We start from the raw sequence: 14,684 nt of genomic DNA on the forward strand, positions 1-14,684 counted from the left end.
TTCCACATCTGCTCTGTCTGGGCCTTCCAACATTCAAAAGGTTTAAGATCCCCCCCACCTCATCCCTCTAAATTCTAGCAAATACAGACCCAGAGCTAGCAAATGTTTCCTGTATGATAACCCTTTCATTCCCAGAACTATCCTTCTGAACCTTCTCTGAACCCTCTAAAACTGTTCTCAAACTGAGGCTTCACCAGTGCCTCATAAAGCCTCAGCACCACACCCCTGCTTTTGTATTCTAGTCCTCTTGAAATGAATGCTAACATTACATTTGCCTTCCTCAGCACAGATTCTACCTGTGTTCTGTACAAAAACTCCCACATCCCTTTGCATCTCAGATTTTTGGATTTTCTCCCCATTAAGAAAATAGTCTGCACATTTATTTCTACTACCAAAGTGCATGACTGTGAATTTTCCAACATTGTATTTCATTTGGCATTCTCTTGCCCATTCTCCTAATCTGTTCAAGTCCTTCTGCAGCCGACCTGTATCCTCAACACTACCTGCCCCTCCACCAATCTTCGTATCATCCGCAAACTTGGCAACAAAGCCGTCTATTCCATCACCTGTCATTGATATACAGCATAAAAAGAAACAATCCCAACACAGACCCTGCAGAACACCACTAGTCACTGGCAGCCAACCAGAAAAGGATCCTTTTTTCCCCACTCACTGCCTCCTACCAATCAGCCAACTTTCCTGTAAGACCATGGGCTCTTAACTTGGTAAGCAGCCTCATGTGTGGCACCTTGTCAAAAGACTTCTGAAAATCCAAATATACAACATCCACTGCATCCCCTTTATCTGTCCTACATGTAATCTTCTCAAAGAATTCCAACAGGAAATTGAATTGACTCAAAAGTACTTTGTTTAAAGGGAAATTACATGATGTAAATGCCATTTAATTAGCTCTTGACTCAACACTTGAATATCTGACAGCCAAGATGCATAATTCCTCAGTGTTATCATTTCTGTGAACTTGCCCTGGGCAAGTTCTTTCTCAAGCTTTCTTTGTCATTGCATCAATATGCTGGGCCCAAAATACTTCATCAGAGATGACGACACCCAGCTGCTTGAAATTACTCTTCCTTTCCATCTCTGATCTCTCAAGGAGGAATGGGGGTGTTCCCTCAACTTCCCTTTGCTGAAGTCCATAACCAATTGATCCAGCTTGTTCATGAAGACGAAGGGGAGCTTCTTCACTCAGATGGTGATGAGAGTGTGGAACGAGCTGCCAGAGGAGGTGGTGGATGTGGGTTCAATTTCAACACTTAAGACAAGTTTGGATAGATACACAGGAAGGGATGGAATGGGAAAGGTATGGGGAACTATGTTCTAGGTGCAGGTCGATGGGACTAGGAAGAATAATAGTTCAGCACGGACTAGACGAACCCAAGGACTATTTCTGTGCTATAGTACTCTATAACTCATTGACTTGATAACCATTATGTTACCTTGTCACCCCAGTCATCTTCAGCTTTACAGGGATGTCCCTTTATGCTGAGGCTGTACACTGATCTTGGATCATGGTCTTTTCTACTGATGGAACCACCTTCTCTACGTCCTTTTAGTTCCACAGGTGCCCAAGTCAGTATTTACCACTATTCCCTTCCCCCCCCACACCCCCCACCCCCGGTCAAAGTCACTATGCACAGATTTGGCCAATGTGTGTTTGTGAGATCTTACAGTGCACAATTCGGCTCTCCCGGTTCTGATGTTAGACCACAGACGCAGGAGTAGACTTCGGCCGTTCAACTCATCGAGTCCGCTCCGCCATTTCATCATGGCTGATCCCAGATCCCACCCAACCCCATGCACCTGCCCTCTCACCATATCCCTTGACTCCACAACCAATCAGGAATCTATCGACTTCCACTTTGAATATACCCACAGGTGTGGCCTTGCTTTACTTCAAAATGGGCTTCCCAAGAGGGACACTGAAAGTACTATAAGAATGCAAACGCAATCTCCTTTCAAGCTCTTCTTTCCTCTGACCACACACCTGGACTGCTTCCTGGGACGTGGGGCCGCCTTGTGACAACCACATCGAGTCCAACTCCTGAGTCAACTTGTCCAGTTTAAACGCTGCTTCGTTGACTTTCTGCTGCTCTGAATGCAGAAGGTGACTCGTTTGTGAATCTGAGGGGGAGAAAGGAAACACGAGTATATTAGTAAGCAACTCAAGGGACAGTGCAACCTGGGACCACACAGCAGCCCCACAGTCCCAGAGACCCAGCTTTAATCCTCACCTCGTGCTTGCTGTGTGTGGAGTTTGCCCGTTCTCCCTGTAACCACGTGGCTCACAGGACCTACAATCTGGGTCTTGCTCACTTCTCGCTACTAACATCGGGTAGGAGGTACAGGAGCCTTATGTCCCACACCACCAGGCTCAGGAACATTTATTACCCGACAATCGTCCTGAACCAGTGTGGATAACTCTGTCTTGACCAGTGAGGATAACTCCGGCCACCTCAACACTGAACTGATTCCACAACCTACAGACTCACTTTCAAGGGCTTGACAACACATCTTGATATTATTTATTTACACTTTTTTAATTCATGATTTACAAACGTCACCAAATACAACTTTGAGATTCATTTCTTGCAGATGTCAACAAGGAACAAAGAAATACAATAGAATCAATTAAAAACCACACACAAATCCTGCTTAACAACCAAAGTGCAAAAGAAGACAAGAAACAGACAGCTAATGTGAGTCACAAACAAGAAACAATCTGCAGATGCTGGAAATCCGAGCAACACGCACAAAGTGCTGGAGGAATTCAGCAGGTCAGGCAGCATCTATGGCAAAGAGTACAGTCGGCGTTACAGTCCTGCTGAAGGGTCTTGGCCCGAAACGTCAACTCTACTTTTTTCCACAGATGCCGAGCTCCTCCAGCATTTTGTGTAGATAATGTGAGTCTACAGGCTGTGGAAGCAGTTCAGACCTGCTGAGAGTGAATGAGTCCCAGCTGCAACCATTTTTGAGGCCACTTCCTCCTCCTCGAGTGTGGAACAATATTGTCCATGGGCAAGGGCCAACATTTTAAGTGGACATCTATCTGACAACTCCCAGCTGTATATCGTGTACCACTGTTCAAGAAATCAATTATTATACCCAGAGGCCTTTCAGCCTAACAGGTCTACACTGGCTCCCAGCAGATCAAACTCATTTGTCCCATTCCCATTATATCAGTAAGATGGAAAGAGTACAAGAAAAATTTACAGGGATGTTGTCGGGACTTGAGGAGCTGAGTCACAGGAAAGTCCAAATAGGTTAGGAATTTATTCCCTGGAGCGTAGGAGAATGAGGGGAGATTTGATAGAGGTATAAAAAAAATTGAAGGCATAGATTGGGTAAATGCAAGAAGGCTTTATCCACTGCGGTTGGGTGAGAATAGAACTAGAGGTCATAGGCTAAGGGTGAAAGGTGAAATATTGAAGTGGAACCTCGGGCAGGAACTTCATCACTCAGAGGGTGGTGCGAGTGTAGAGAAGCTGCCGTGGTGCATCTGGGCTCAACTGCAACATTTAAGAGAAGCTTGGATAAGTACGTGGACAAGAGGGCTATGTCCCACGTGCAGATCAATGGGACAAGGAAGAACAACACGTCAGCACAGACTGGATGGGCCAAAGAGACTGGCGCAGGGCTGGTGCATTCTCTGATTCTATAACTTTCCTCCTTACTTCCCTGGTCTCACTTCCTTCTCATATTCTCATCATAAGAACACAAGAAAATACCAGGAAATCCCTGTCGATCCTCCGAAAGGATCATCTTCTCTTCCCCCATTGGTCCCAATACCCTGATTATTCAAAGATACCCATTTTCCCCTTAAGTACCCCCCAATGATCCATTCTCCACAACTCTGCAGGCCATAGACTTTCAGGGATTCTCTGGAAGAAATTTCCATGCACCACAGTTTTAAACCACTGACCCTTCCTGTCCCTTGTAACTATGTCCCCACATTGGAGATTCTCCCACCAGTGGCAATGAACATCTACTTTTATAAAATTATGCAAGGCATAGATGGGGTAGACAGTCAGAACCTTTCTTCCAAGGTAGGAATGTCAAATACCAGATGATATACATTTCATGCACCTAAGGTGAGAAAGAGAAAGTTTAAAGGAGATATGTAGGTTAACTATTTTACACAGGGTGTTGGTGAAAGCAGAACTGATGGAGGTGTTCAAGAGGCTGTCAGAGAGGTACATGAATATACAGGGAATGGAGGGATATCAGTCACTGGCAGGCAGACGAGATTAGCTTAATTCATCATTACAGACCCCACTACCCAAAACATGCCCTCTTCTCATTGCTACCTACCCCTGCAGCCCGAAGAGGCACGCTCAGCATTTTAGGTGTTGGTTACAGAATTGTTTCCAACTATGACAAAACCTGTGCAGGAGGCATTTTATAGTGAACAAACCGTTGCACTGGGGCAATTCCAATCTTGGTCCAACGGTTTGAAAAATCATCGTGACTGGAGACTTCCTCAGTGCAGTAGACAGCCATGACACCTTCCGTGCCTTGTCATGCCTTTCGCTCTTCCCGAAGCATTGCATCACCGCGTTCTTGGCCGTTGGATCTTGTAGTTGATCTCATCCGCCCAGCCCACCGGGGCTGGCTTCGCACGGTGGGGTAGGCACACCCCTGTCTCAGCGAGGCTGGAGGTTACCGGCCACCCTCACCTGGTTTAGCCCACGAGTACCGGGGTGTGGCCGCCCTCGCCATGCGAACAGTTACTTGGAGCCACAGGCGAGAGCTGGGTGGCAGGTGGGAACCAAAGCTGGACGAGCTGCCCCTGGGTGCACCACGACAAGCCCACCGCCAGAGGTGCTACCCCTCCCTGGACACCCCATACATACACTCAACGTTTTCCCCTCTGCCATCAGATTTCTGAACGGACAACTGACCCATAAACACAACCTCACTATTTTTGCACTACACATATTATTTTTCTCTTTGTAATTTGCAGCATATTTTCTGTATTGCACTGTACTGCTGTCACAAAAGGACAAATTTCACAACATACAGTACATCAGAGATGATAAACCTGATTCTAACATTGACATTGTGGGCTGAAGACTCCATTCCTGATCTGTACTCTTCTCTGTGCCCAGTCAGGTCTCTTCAGCATCTGAAAAGTTTTACTAAAATCACCCCTTATTCTGCTAAACTCCAAAGAATACAGATCTAACTTCCCTATGCATTTGCAACAGGACCATCTTTTCTTCCCAGCAATTACCCTGGGAGCTTAGAGAAATAGAGGGCTATGGGTAAGCCTAGGTAATTTCTAAGGTAAGGACATGCTCGGCACAGCTTTGTGGGCCGAAGGGCCTGTATTGTGCTGTCGGTTTTCTATGTTTCTATGAGTGGGAAATGCACTATGTCTTTTCGTTAGGAACTGTGCACAGTTTTCAAGGCATGCCCTCAAGCAGTACCCTGTACATGTGCAATCCCTTTACGTGGGTCTGGGGTTTGATTCCCTTCACTGCCAGCGAGCAGTTTGAATATTCTCCCCATGACCATGTGGGATTCCTGCCGGTGCTCCCGTTTCCTCCCACATTCCAAGGATGTACATACGAGTTAGGGTTAGTACGGTGGCGCCGAAGTGTGGCAACTCTTGTTTGGCTGCCCGGGCACAATTCTCGCTGATTTGATGATACACGTCATCGTCTGCTTCGATGTGACACAAAAGGCTCAGTTTTATCCTCTTTAGTCTCCAACTCATTTGCAATGAAGGCTAATGTGCCACTAGCACTTCTCAATAATACCCATCTGCTAACTTTAAAAGGATCAGGGACCGACATTATTCACCATTTACGTTTGCAGATGTTAGGTGTGTTGGTCAGGGCACGATTCACAACAAACAAAAAGCAATGTTCAATAATTATAAAAGAATGAAGAATTAGATAAAAATAAACTTTAAGCACGGAAATGGAATAAAATGTGCAAGAATACATGAATGCCAGCAGGTATTTACAATGTAAACAGCTTTATAAACAATGGTTTAAAGTGTTTACAGTGCACGAATGGGCAGTATCAGTATCAGGTTGTGGGAATGTGGGAGTGTCTAACGAGAATGGTTGTTCAGATTAACTGCCAGAAGGAAAATACTTTTAAAATGGAATGAAGTTTTTGTTTCAATGGCCCTTTCACAGTTTTTGGAAAAGACAGATTGCAGTGCCCACAATGATTTTCCCAGCCCGCTGCTTTGTTCTGGACACGTATGTCTCTGACTCGTGGATCGATCCCACCATACCCTGACCTGATTGTAGTCTCGCTTCATTCAGATAAGAATCTGTCTTTCAATTCCTCTTACCAAATGCATTACATCTCACTTGCCAACTTTCCAGCCCCTCAAACACCCTACCTGCATCCTGCTATCGTCACAACATCCACTTTGCACCTTGCCACCTCACCTTATGTGCTAATGTCTGCGACCTTACACTCTGCCCTGTTAATGTATAGCAATGCACACAATATAAAGCAATATACTATATAGCGATGCACACAATATAAAGCAATATACTATATAGCGATGCACACAATATAAAGCAATATACTATATAGCGATGCACACAATATAAAGCAATATACTATATAGCAATGCACACAATATAAAGCAATATACTATATAGCGATGCACACAAAATGCTGGAGGAACTCAGCAGCTCCGGCATCTATGGAAATTAATAAACTGTCAACGTTTCAGGACAAGACCCTTCAGTAGGACTGAGAAGGAAGGGGGAAGAACCAGAAAAAAAAGACGGAGGGGTTGAGAAGGAGGACTATCTAGAAGGTGATAGGTGAAGCCAGGTACGTTGGAAAGGGCTGGAGAAGAAGGAATCAGATATGAGAGGAGAGTGGACCATGGGAGAATGGGAAGATGGAGGGGCACCGGGGGGTGGTGACTGGCATGAGGCCAGAGTGGGGAATAGAAGCGGAGGGAAGGGAGAAGGGGAAAATGTTCTTTTCCAGAAGGAGAAATCGATGTTCATGCCATCAGGTTGGAGGCTACCCAGATGGCATACGAGGTGTTGCTGCTCCATCCTGAGGGCGGCAAATGAGGAGACTATGGGCTGCCATATCAGAATGGGAATGGGGAGAGGAATTAAAATGGCCAGTCACCGGGAAATCACGCTTTTGACAGATGGAGGGAGCAGGGGTGCTCAACAAAGCAGTCCCCCAGTTTACTTTGGGTCTCATCGATGTAGAGGCAGCTGGATCGGGAGCACTGAGTAGAACAGATGAGCCCCAATAGACTTGCAGGTGAAGTGTTGCCTCACCTGGAGGGACCATTCGGCCAGTGATACATTCGGCAGTATCGGATAGCAAAAGCATCCCCCATCCAGAGGCTCTTTGGAAGTCACAAATGAGGCATAAAACTTAATGCTAGCAATTCTATGAAGTGTTACATGACCAAAAAACAAAGAGGCAAAGAAAAAGAGCATTTGTGATTGCCTAGAGATAACACAAATTCTAGAGAAAACAATTAAGCTGCAGTAACCGCAAACACGAGGAATTCTGCAGATGCTGGAAATTCAATCAACACACATAAAAGTTGCTGGTGAACGCAGCAGGCCAGGCAGCATCTACTGGAAGAGGTACAGTCGATGTTTCGGGCCCAGACCCTTCGTCAGGACTAACTGAAAGAAGAGCTAGCAGGAGATTTAAAAGTGGGAGGGGGAGGGGAGATCTGAAATGATAGGAGAAGACAGGAGGGGGAGGGATGGAGCCGAGAGCTGGACAGGTGATAGGCAAAAGGGATATGAGAGGATCATGGGACAGGAGGCCAAGGGAGAAAGAAAAGAGGGAGGGGGGGAAACCCAGAGGATGGGCAAGGGGAATAGTGAGAGGGACAGAGGGAGAAAAGGGAGAGAGAGAGAGAAAGAACGTGTGTATATAAATAACGGATGGGGTACGAGGGGGAGGCGGGGCATTAGCAGAAGTTAGAGGTCAATGTTCATGCCATCAGGTTGGAGGCTACCCAGACGGAATACAAGGTGTTGTTCCTCCAACCTGAGTGTGGCTTCATCTTTACAGTAGAGGGGGCTGTGGATAGGCATATCAGAATGGGAATGCGATGTGGAATTAAAATGTGTGTCCCATTCCCATTCTGATATGTCTATCCAAGGCCTCCTCTATTGTAAAGATGAAGCCACACTCAGGTTGGAGGAACAACAGCTTATATTCCCTCCGGGTAGCCTCCAACCTGATGGCATGAACATTGACTTCTCTAACTTCTGCTAATGCCCCACCTCCCGCTCGTACCCCATCCCTTATTTATTTATATACACACATTCTTTCTCTCTCTCTCCTTTTTCTCCCTCTGTCCCTCTCACTAAAACCCCTTGCCCATCTTCTGGGCTTCCCCCCCTCCCTCTTTTCTTTCTCCCTTGGCCTCCTGTCCCATGATCCTCTCATATTCCCTTTGCCAATCACCTGTCCAGCTCTTGGCTCCATCCCTCCACCTCCTGTCTTCTCCTGTCATTTTGGATCTCCCCCTCCCACTCCCACTTTCAAATCCCTTACTCACTCTTCCTTCAGTTAGTCCTGACGAAGGGTTTCGGCCCGAAACGCCGACTGTACCTCTTCCTAGAGATGCTGCCTGGCCTGCTGCGTTCACCAGCAACTTTGATGTGTGTTACTTGTAAGCTGCAGTAACCGAGAGGTTCAAGCAACATGACACCAGCTCCTGAAAACAATGACCATTCCAGAAAATTACAGAACCAACTGTCACATTATTACGGGAAAATTCACTGAACAATTCCACATACAGAGATGATTTTATCAAACTATAAGCAACCACAGGAAAGATGAAATACAAGAAAACTAAGTACACAACAATCGAGCAGCAAATTAAGAGACAAGAAATGATGCTAATTACACACTGCCAAAGACATCAAAGGGGATCCCTTCTGCCATAAATCTACACCAAGGGCTCACTTACAGAGAGCAATTAATGTAGCAGCTCATCTTTGGGGTGTGGGAGGGTACCAGAGCACCCGGGGGAAACCCATGAATTTACAGGGAGAAAGTGTAAACTCCACTTAGCACCAGGGTCGGGACTGAACTTGGACTAATGGAGCAGTAAGATAGCAGCATGAACTGCTTTAAAACTTAAAACTTAAAGTCAGGGAATCCCACAGCACGGAAACAGGCCTTTCTACCCATCGTGTCCATGCCAACCCCGCCCTCACCTTCTCTCACACATTAAGGGAACATCAACCTGAAACAAAAAACGATGTTCTGTTTGCACATGCTGTCTGACCTGCTGAGTGTCTCCAGCATTTTCAGCCTTCCAGCAACCTCAATTTCATGCAACTTGGAGACTGACTTACCCAACACAGGCAAAAATGCAGAGCTCCGGGGGGAACTTGTTTCCAGTTGGTCGTCTGCCATCCTCCCACAGGGGTACAGCACACCGTGGGGATACAGCTGCTCCAGCAGAATAGTGGTCCTGAAATTCGAACAAAAAATACAAAGTTCACTGCAGGGCTCAGCGCATGTGACCATAAGACACTGGAGCAGAATCAGGCTCTGCGGCCTGTTGAGTCTGCTCCACCATTCAATCATGGCTGATTTATTTTTCCCCTCAGTCCCATTCACTTGCATTCTCTCTGGTGCCCTGACTAATCACAAGCCTGTCAACCTCTGCTTTCTCCCACAGCCGTCAGCGGCAACGGATTCCACAGATTGGCCACTCTCTGACTAAAGAAATTCCTCCCCATCTCTGCTGTAAAGTGTCGTCCTTCTATTCGGAGGCTGTGGCCCCTGGCCCTAGACTCTCCCACTAATGGAAACATCCTCTCCACATCCACTCCATCTAGGCCTAGGCAGTTAGTTGAGTCAAGATACACTAACTGGACGGGGAATTCCAGCTGCGCCAGAACCTGTCTTAAGCATGTCAGTCAGAGAGAGTGCTACACTGTCAGAGGATGTTCAACAATGGTCACTCTCCTTCCAAGCAACTATACCACTACCTGAAGTTTAGAATCATAAAGCTGTACAGGACAGAATTGGACCCCTCTGCCCATCCCAACCATGCTGAACTGCAAACCCATCCACTTTAATCCTATTTGCTTGGACCTACATCTTTCTAATCCTTTCCTGTCCAACTAGTAAATCTGACTTTGATCCTATCATTGACACATATCAAGAAAGTTGTTTTGCAATAGATTAAGAAATATATACATACGTAAAATAATTAAACATAGTGCAAAAAGAGCAAAAACAATGAGGCCCAAATAGCCTTTCAAACACCTTTTCTCCATTGTAATTGTATCCCTGTCTGGCAGCTCACACCGTATACCCACCATCACCTGTCACCTCACCCTGTGGCTTTCAACTCCACCGGCCCAAGCAAAAGCCGATCCAATTCGCCCCTCGGCCTGAGTGAGACAAAACCCAGCCTATTCAATCCCTCCTTAAGACTGTAGCCATACATCCACAGAACTGAGAACAACTATGCTACCGTGGGGACGCACTGCAGAGTGGCGGTTAACACAACGCTTTGCAGTCCCAGCGACCCGGGTTCGATTCCCTCCCCTGCCTGTACGTCCTTGCGCCCGTGACCATGTGGGTTTCCTCGCACAGTCCAAAGACATAGCTGTTGGCAGGTTAAATCGTCCCGTGATTAGGCTAGAGTTAAATCGGGGGTTCTACGTCAATAAACAGAAGAGCAGGGCACAGTGCATGCCCTTTGGCCAAAGATGTACCTTCAACCTGTGGCGTAGCCTCAGTTCTCCACGTCCGGCCTGTAGCTGCAGCGTGGCGTTCCCGTTTGGTCCGCCCGCATACTGAGAGGACCGTGGAGGAACGCTGACGACCGGTACAGCCACCGCAAGGACTCGGTGGGGAAGGGCCACAGTGAAGGGTTCTTCTCCTACCGGAGAGGGAGGGGCCAAGTGGGGCGAGGAAGCCCCTCCATTATTGTGGTAGGGAGCCACATGAGAGGCGCCACTGCTGTAGGCTTCAAGGAATGTAATAGAACACTACTGACTGCGTTGACTGTGGCTGCAGAAATGAAAAGCCAGTTCACGGTTTATTCTTTTACTGTGAATAGTGTTTATTCCGATATTGATGAAGTCTCATCCTAGCCCCCTCCGCGTAACCGACTCGTAGATCGGCACGGCACAGCACAGGAACAGGCCTTTAATCCCGCAGTTGCAACGCCGAACGCGATGCCAAGTCAAACTAAATCTCTGTGCCACACAGGAACTCAGCAGGTCAGGCATTATCTATGGAAATGAATAATCATTCTCCGTCCTGACGAAGGGTCCGGGCCCGAAATGTCTTTTACGTGCCACCACCGAACCTGCTTCTGTCACCCCTGGTAGTCCATTCCCGTCCAGCACCTTCCCCACCGTCAATAAAAACCTGCCCCGCCCCGCGCTTCTTTCAACTTTCCCTCTCTCACCTTCTATATTTATTCCTTTTTCCAACAGACAGAAACGATATTTGCACAGTGACTCGCTACGTACAAGTTGCTCACTCTGTTTACTGCGTTCCACTAGCGACCACACACCACAGCGTTCACAGAGTGCTCTGAGGAAGTTCCCAGCTCATAAAACGTTGCCTTCCTTTGAACTCTTCAGAAACAGGGCCTTTTCTCCTGATCTCCCAGCGCCACCGGCAAAGAGTCAGAAATTCCTAACATTCTTTAAAAGAATGTAACCCCTTAAAAGACCCCAGCACTGGTGGCTAGTTCGCAGCTTTGAGGAGAAATGGAAGGCTACATTTTTTCCTCCCTCTCCTCCACAGAAATCCCAATCCACTGTTCCTTTAGATTCTCAGCTAAACAACGGGGGGGCGGGGGTGGAATCAGAAACAACTTACAACATGAACAGTCTTCGGAGTGACGACGAGAGGCTTGAACTGATTAATAAGCCAAGTACAATCAAAGCTTCAAACAGATGCTGCTTATTAAACCACAGCAGGAATGTCTTACCACTGCTGCTCTGAGTCTAAAATAGCGAACTGGGGAGGAGCTGGACACCCCAGGGATACAGCCCCACCCACATCAGTTGAATAAGCAACTTTTCAAGGTGTGTCCTGTGATGAAATATTGCAATAATGTCTCCAGTGAGTGACTTTATTCAGGTTTATCAGGTTTCGTTAACGTCGTCAGCCTCAGTGACACAAAAGAGTGGATGCTGTAGGTAGGGTCCTCCGGACTTTTGATGAGGTTAGTCGAAGGAAGAAGTTTGGCTATGTTCATCACAAATACACTGAAAGATACAGTGAAATGCGCCACTTGTATCAATGACACAGTCTGAGCATGAGCCGGGGACAGCCTGCCCCGTGTTGCCATGGTTCCAGAGCCAACATACCACGCTAACAACTTACTAACCCAACTTGTACTTCTCTGGAACGTTGAGAACGTACAAAGTCCTTACAGACAGTGGCGGGATTTGAACACGGATCGCTAGCGCTGTAAAGCGTTCGTCTAACCACTAGGCCACTGCACCACCCCAGAGGTTCTCTTCTTCACTCACATACTTAACGGATGTTCAGAAGCAAGAAACGGACAACAAGCTGCTCGGCAGGGGACGGCTTTGTGATAGCACCCCATCGCTGCAACCAATACTGCCCACCACAATCTCATTAAATCAGTCTCTACAATAACACGACAGGTACATGGTTCGGAAAGGGTTAGACGGATATGGGCTAAACTTGGACAAAGACACCATGGTAGCTCGAGGTCAGTGAAACGCCCTACAGCACCGGTGTTCAGCGTTTGTTTGCCCCACGGATGGTCCCGGCTGCAAAAGGAGAACATGGACATAGGGCTAGCAACTCCATCCCACAAAAACCCAGAGCTACACAAACACCAACAGAAGCTCCAAAGAGCCCATCCCTGGGAGAGGAAGGTCCTTCACCTGGAAGTTGGGTACACCTGGGGACAACTTGAAAGACTGGCCCAGGACACAGGACTCTGGCGAGCTGCTGCCAGTGGACTATGCCCCAGTAGGGGTGTGGGGCTGAAGAGGAAGAACAAGAGTCAGAAGATGAACTGGGGTTCACCTGTCACCTGTCTGTAAGGAGTTTGTACATTCTCCCCATGACCGCATGAGTTTCCCCTGCGTGCTCTGCTTTCCAACCACATTCCAAAGACAGGTTAGTAAACCGTGGGCAGGTTATGCTGGCACCGAAAGGGAAGAGGACAAGCACATAGCATCCACAGGAGGACCACCAGACTTGAGAACAGCTACATTCCCCAAGGAGTAAGGCTGATCAATACCTACCCCCCCCCACATCCAGTATCACTATTACTTTATCGTTTCCTGTCAGTCACCTGACGTACAGACACTCCTGTCCAGCATCACTTTATGGACATACAATCAATGTATATAAACTATGAATTTATATATTTTTAAAATTATTATTGTGTTCTTTGACTTGTGTTTTTTTTGGGCTGCATTGGATCTGGAGTAACAACTATTTCACTGTCCTTTACAAACATGTACTGGAATTGACACTGAACAATCTGGAATCTTGTGAGCATGGCGGCACCAGCGAGCTGCGCCCCAGCACAGCCGCCGATTGTGTTGGTCATTGATGCAAACGACACATTTCACTCTACGTTTCAATGTACCCATGACAAAGAAATGTTATCTAATCGAAGTGAACCAGTTTAGTTGAGCATCTTGGTGGGCACCCACTGGATGAGTTTCTCTTCTGTATTTGGTGTATGACTATCGACTGCCAACTTTACCAGAAAGCGCGCACACGTGTGGTCATGAGATGAGGGATCAGCCGAATTCACAGTGATGGCCTCCAGCTGGGTGTATTGCTTTCATATTAAGAATGGCAATTGGAGGAAGGGCAGGAGGTGGTTCTCCTCCTATAAGGTTAGGGCCATGTTACCATGGAAACAGGCCCTTCAGCCCATCGAGTACATGGTGACCACCAACCTGCTCCCCCCCCCCACAAAGATTTACCATTCACTTACACATTAGGGGCAATTTACAGAGGCCGATCCACAGGTCATTGGAATGTGGGAGGAAACCGGAGCATGGGGTGAATAAACTCAGCCACCAGGAGAACATGCGAAGTCCACACAGACAGCAGCTGAAGTCGGGATTGAACTGGTATCTCCAGCGCTGAAAGGCCGCAGCTCAGCATCCCACCTCACTCATACATATACAGCACTGTGAAAAAGCCTCAGGGACCCTCAGCTTTTGACATAAATTTTGTTTCAGATGCATATCTTTTGTCTTCTCCATTAGTGTGTCAGTAGAAAAGAGCAAACTTTAGATTTCCAAATATTTGTTTTCCAAAAAATTTATGTTATAGAGAAATGGTTGTATCGTTAAAGAAAGTAACATTAAGCAATAGACCACACTTCAAGAAAACTTGATGACTTCATACATATCTAGCCCAGTTCATGATTAGACAAAGCTTATCATCAGTGACGTGATGAGTTGGATGAATTCAACTCATTAAATGAAACAGAAATGGGCAAAGAAGGAATCAAACTGGGTGAAAGACAACCAAACTGAAAGGATAGGGTGTGGCAGATATGATAATTTAACTTTGAAATTATCAATTTTTACTTCACAGCAAGAGCAAACAGATAAGGCACTCATCCTGCACCAGCAAGGTCACCCCCGAGAAGAAATTTCACGGCAGACAGGACTTTCAAGCTATACAGTCGAAGCTCTTCTGAAGAAGCA

At 46.8% G+C, this 14,684-nt stretch overlaps 1 protein-coding gene across 6 annotated transcripts in view; it reads right to left on the minus strand.

Moving 5' to 3' along the window:
* Nucleotides 1–14,684, minus strand: part of ppp1r13l (protein phosphatase 1, regulatory subunit 13 like) — a 116,570-nt gene that overhangs the window by 29,891 nt on the left and 71,995 nt on the right. For 2 of the 6 annotated variants that reach the window (XM_063060336.1, XM_063060341.1), the window contains exons 2-3: nt 9,348–9,466; nt 2,003–2,139 (exon numbers count right to left, since the gene is read on the minus strand). In XM_063060336.1, coding sequence (XP_062916406.1) covers nt 2,003–2,139; nt 9,348–9,408 — 198 coding nt within the window. In that variant the 5' untranslated portion in view covers nt 9,409–9,466. Of the gene's footprint in view, nt 1–2,002; nt 2,140–9,347; nt 9,467–10,724; nt 11,349–11,425; nt 11,772–11,844; nt 11,986–14,684 lie in introns of those variants that run through there. The other 4 variants (XM_063060342.1, XM_063060335.1, XM_063060340.1 and 1 more) reach the window with 4 other exon arrangements.

Source organism: Mobula hypostoma, chromosome 10 (genome assembly GCF_963921235.1).
Source record: "Mobula hypostoma chromosome 10, sMobHyp1.1, whole genome shotgun sequence".
NCBI lineage: Eukaryota > Metazoa > Chordata > Chondrichthyes > Myliobatiformes > Myliobatidae > Mobula > Mobula hypostoma.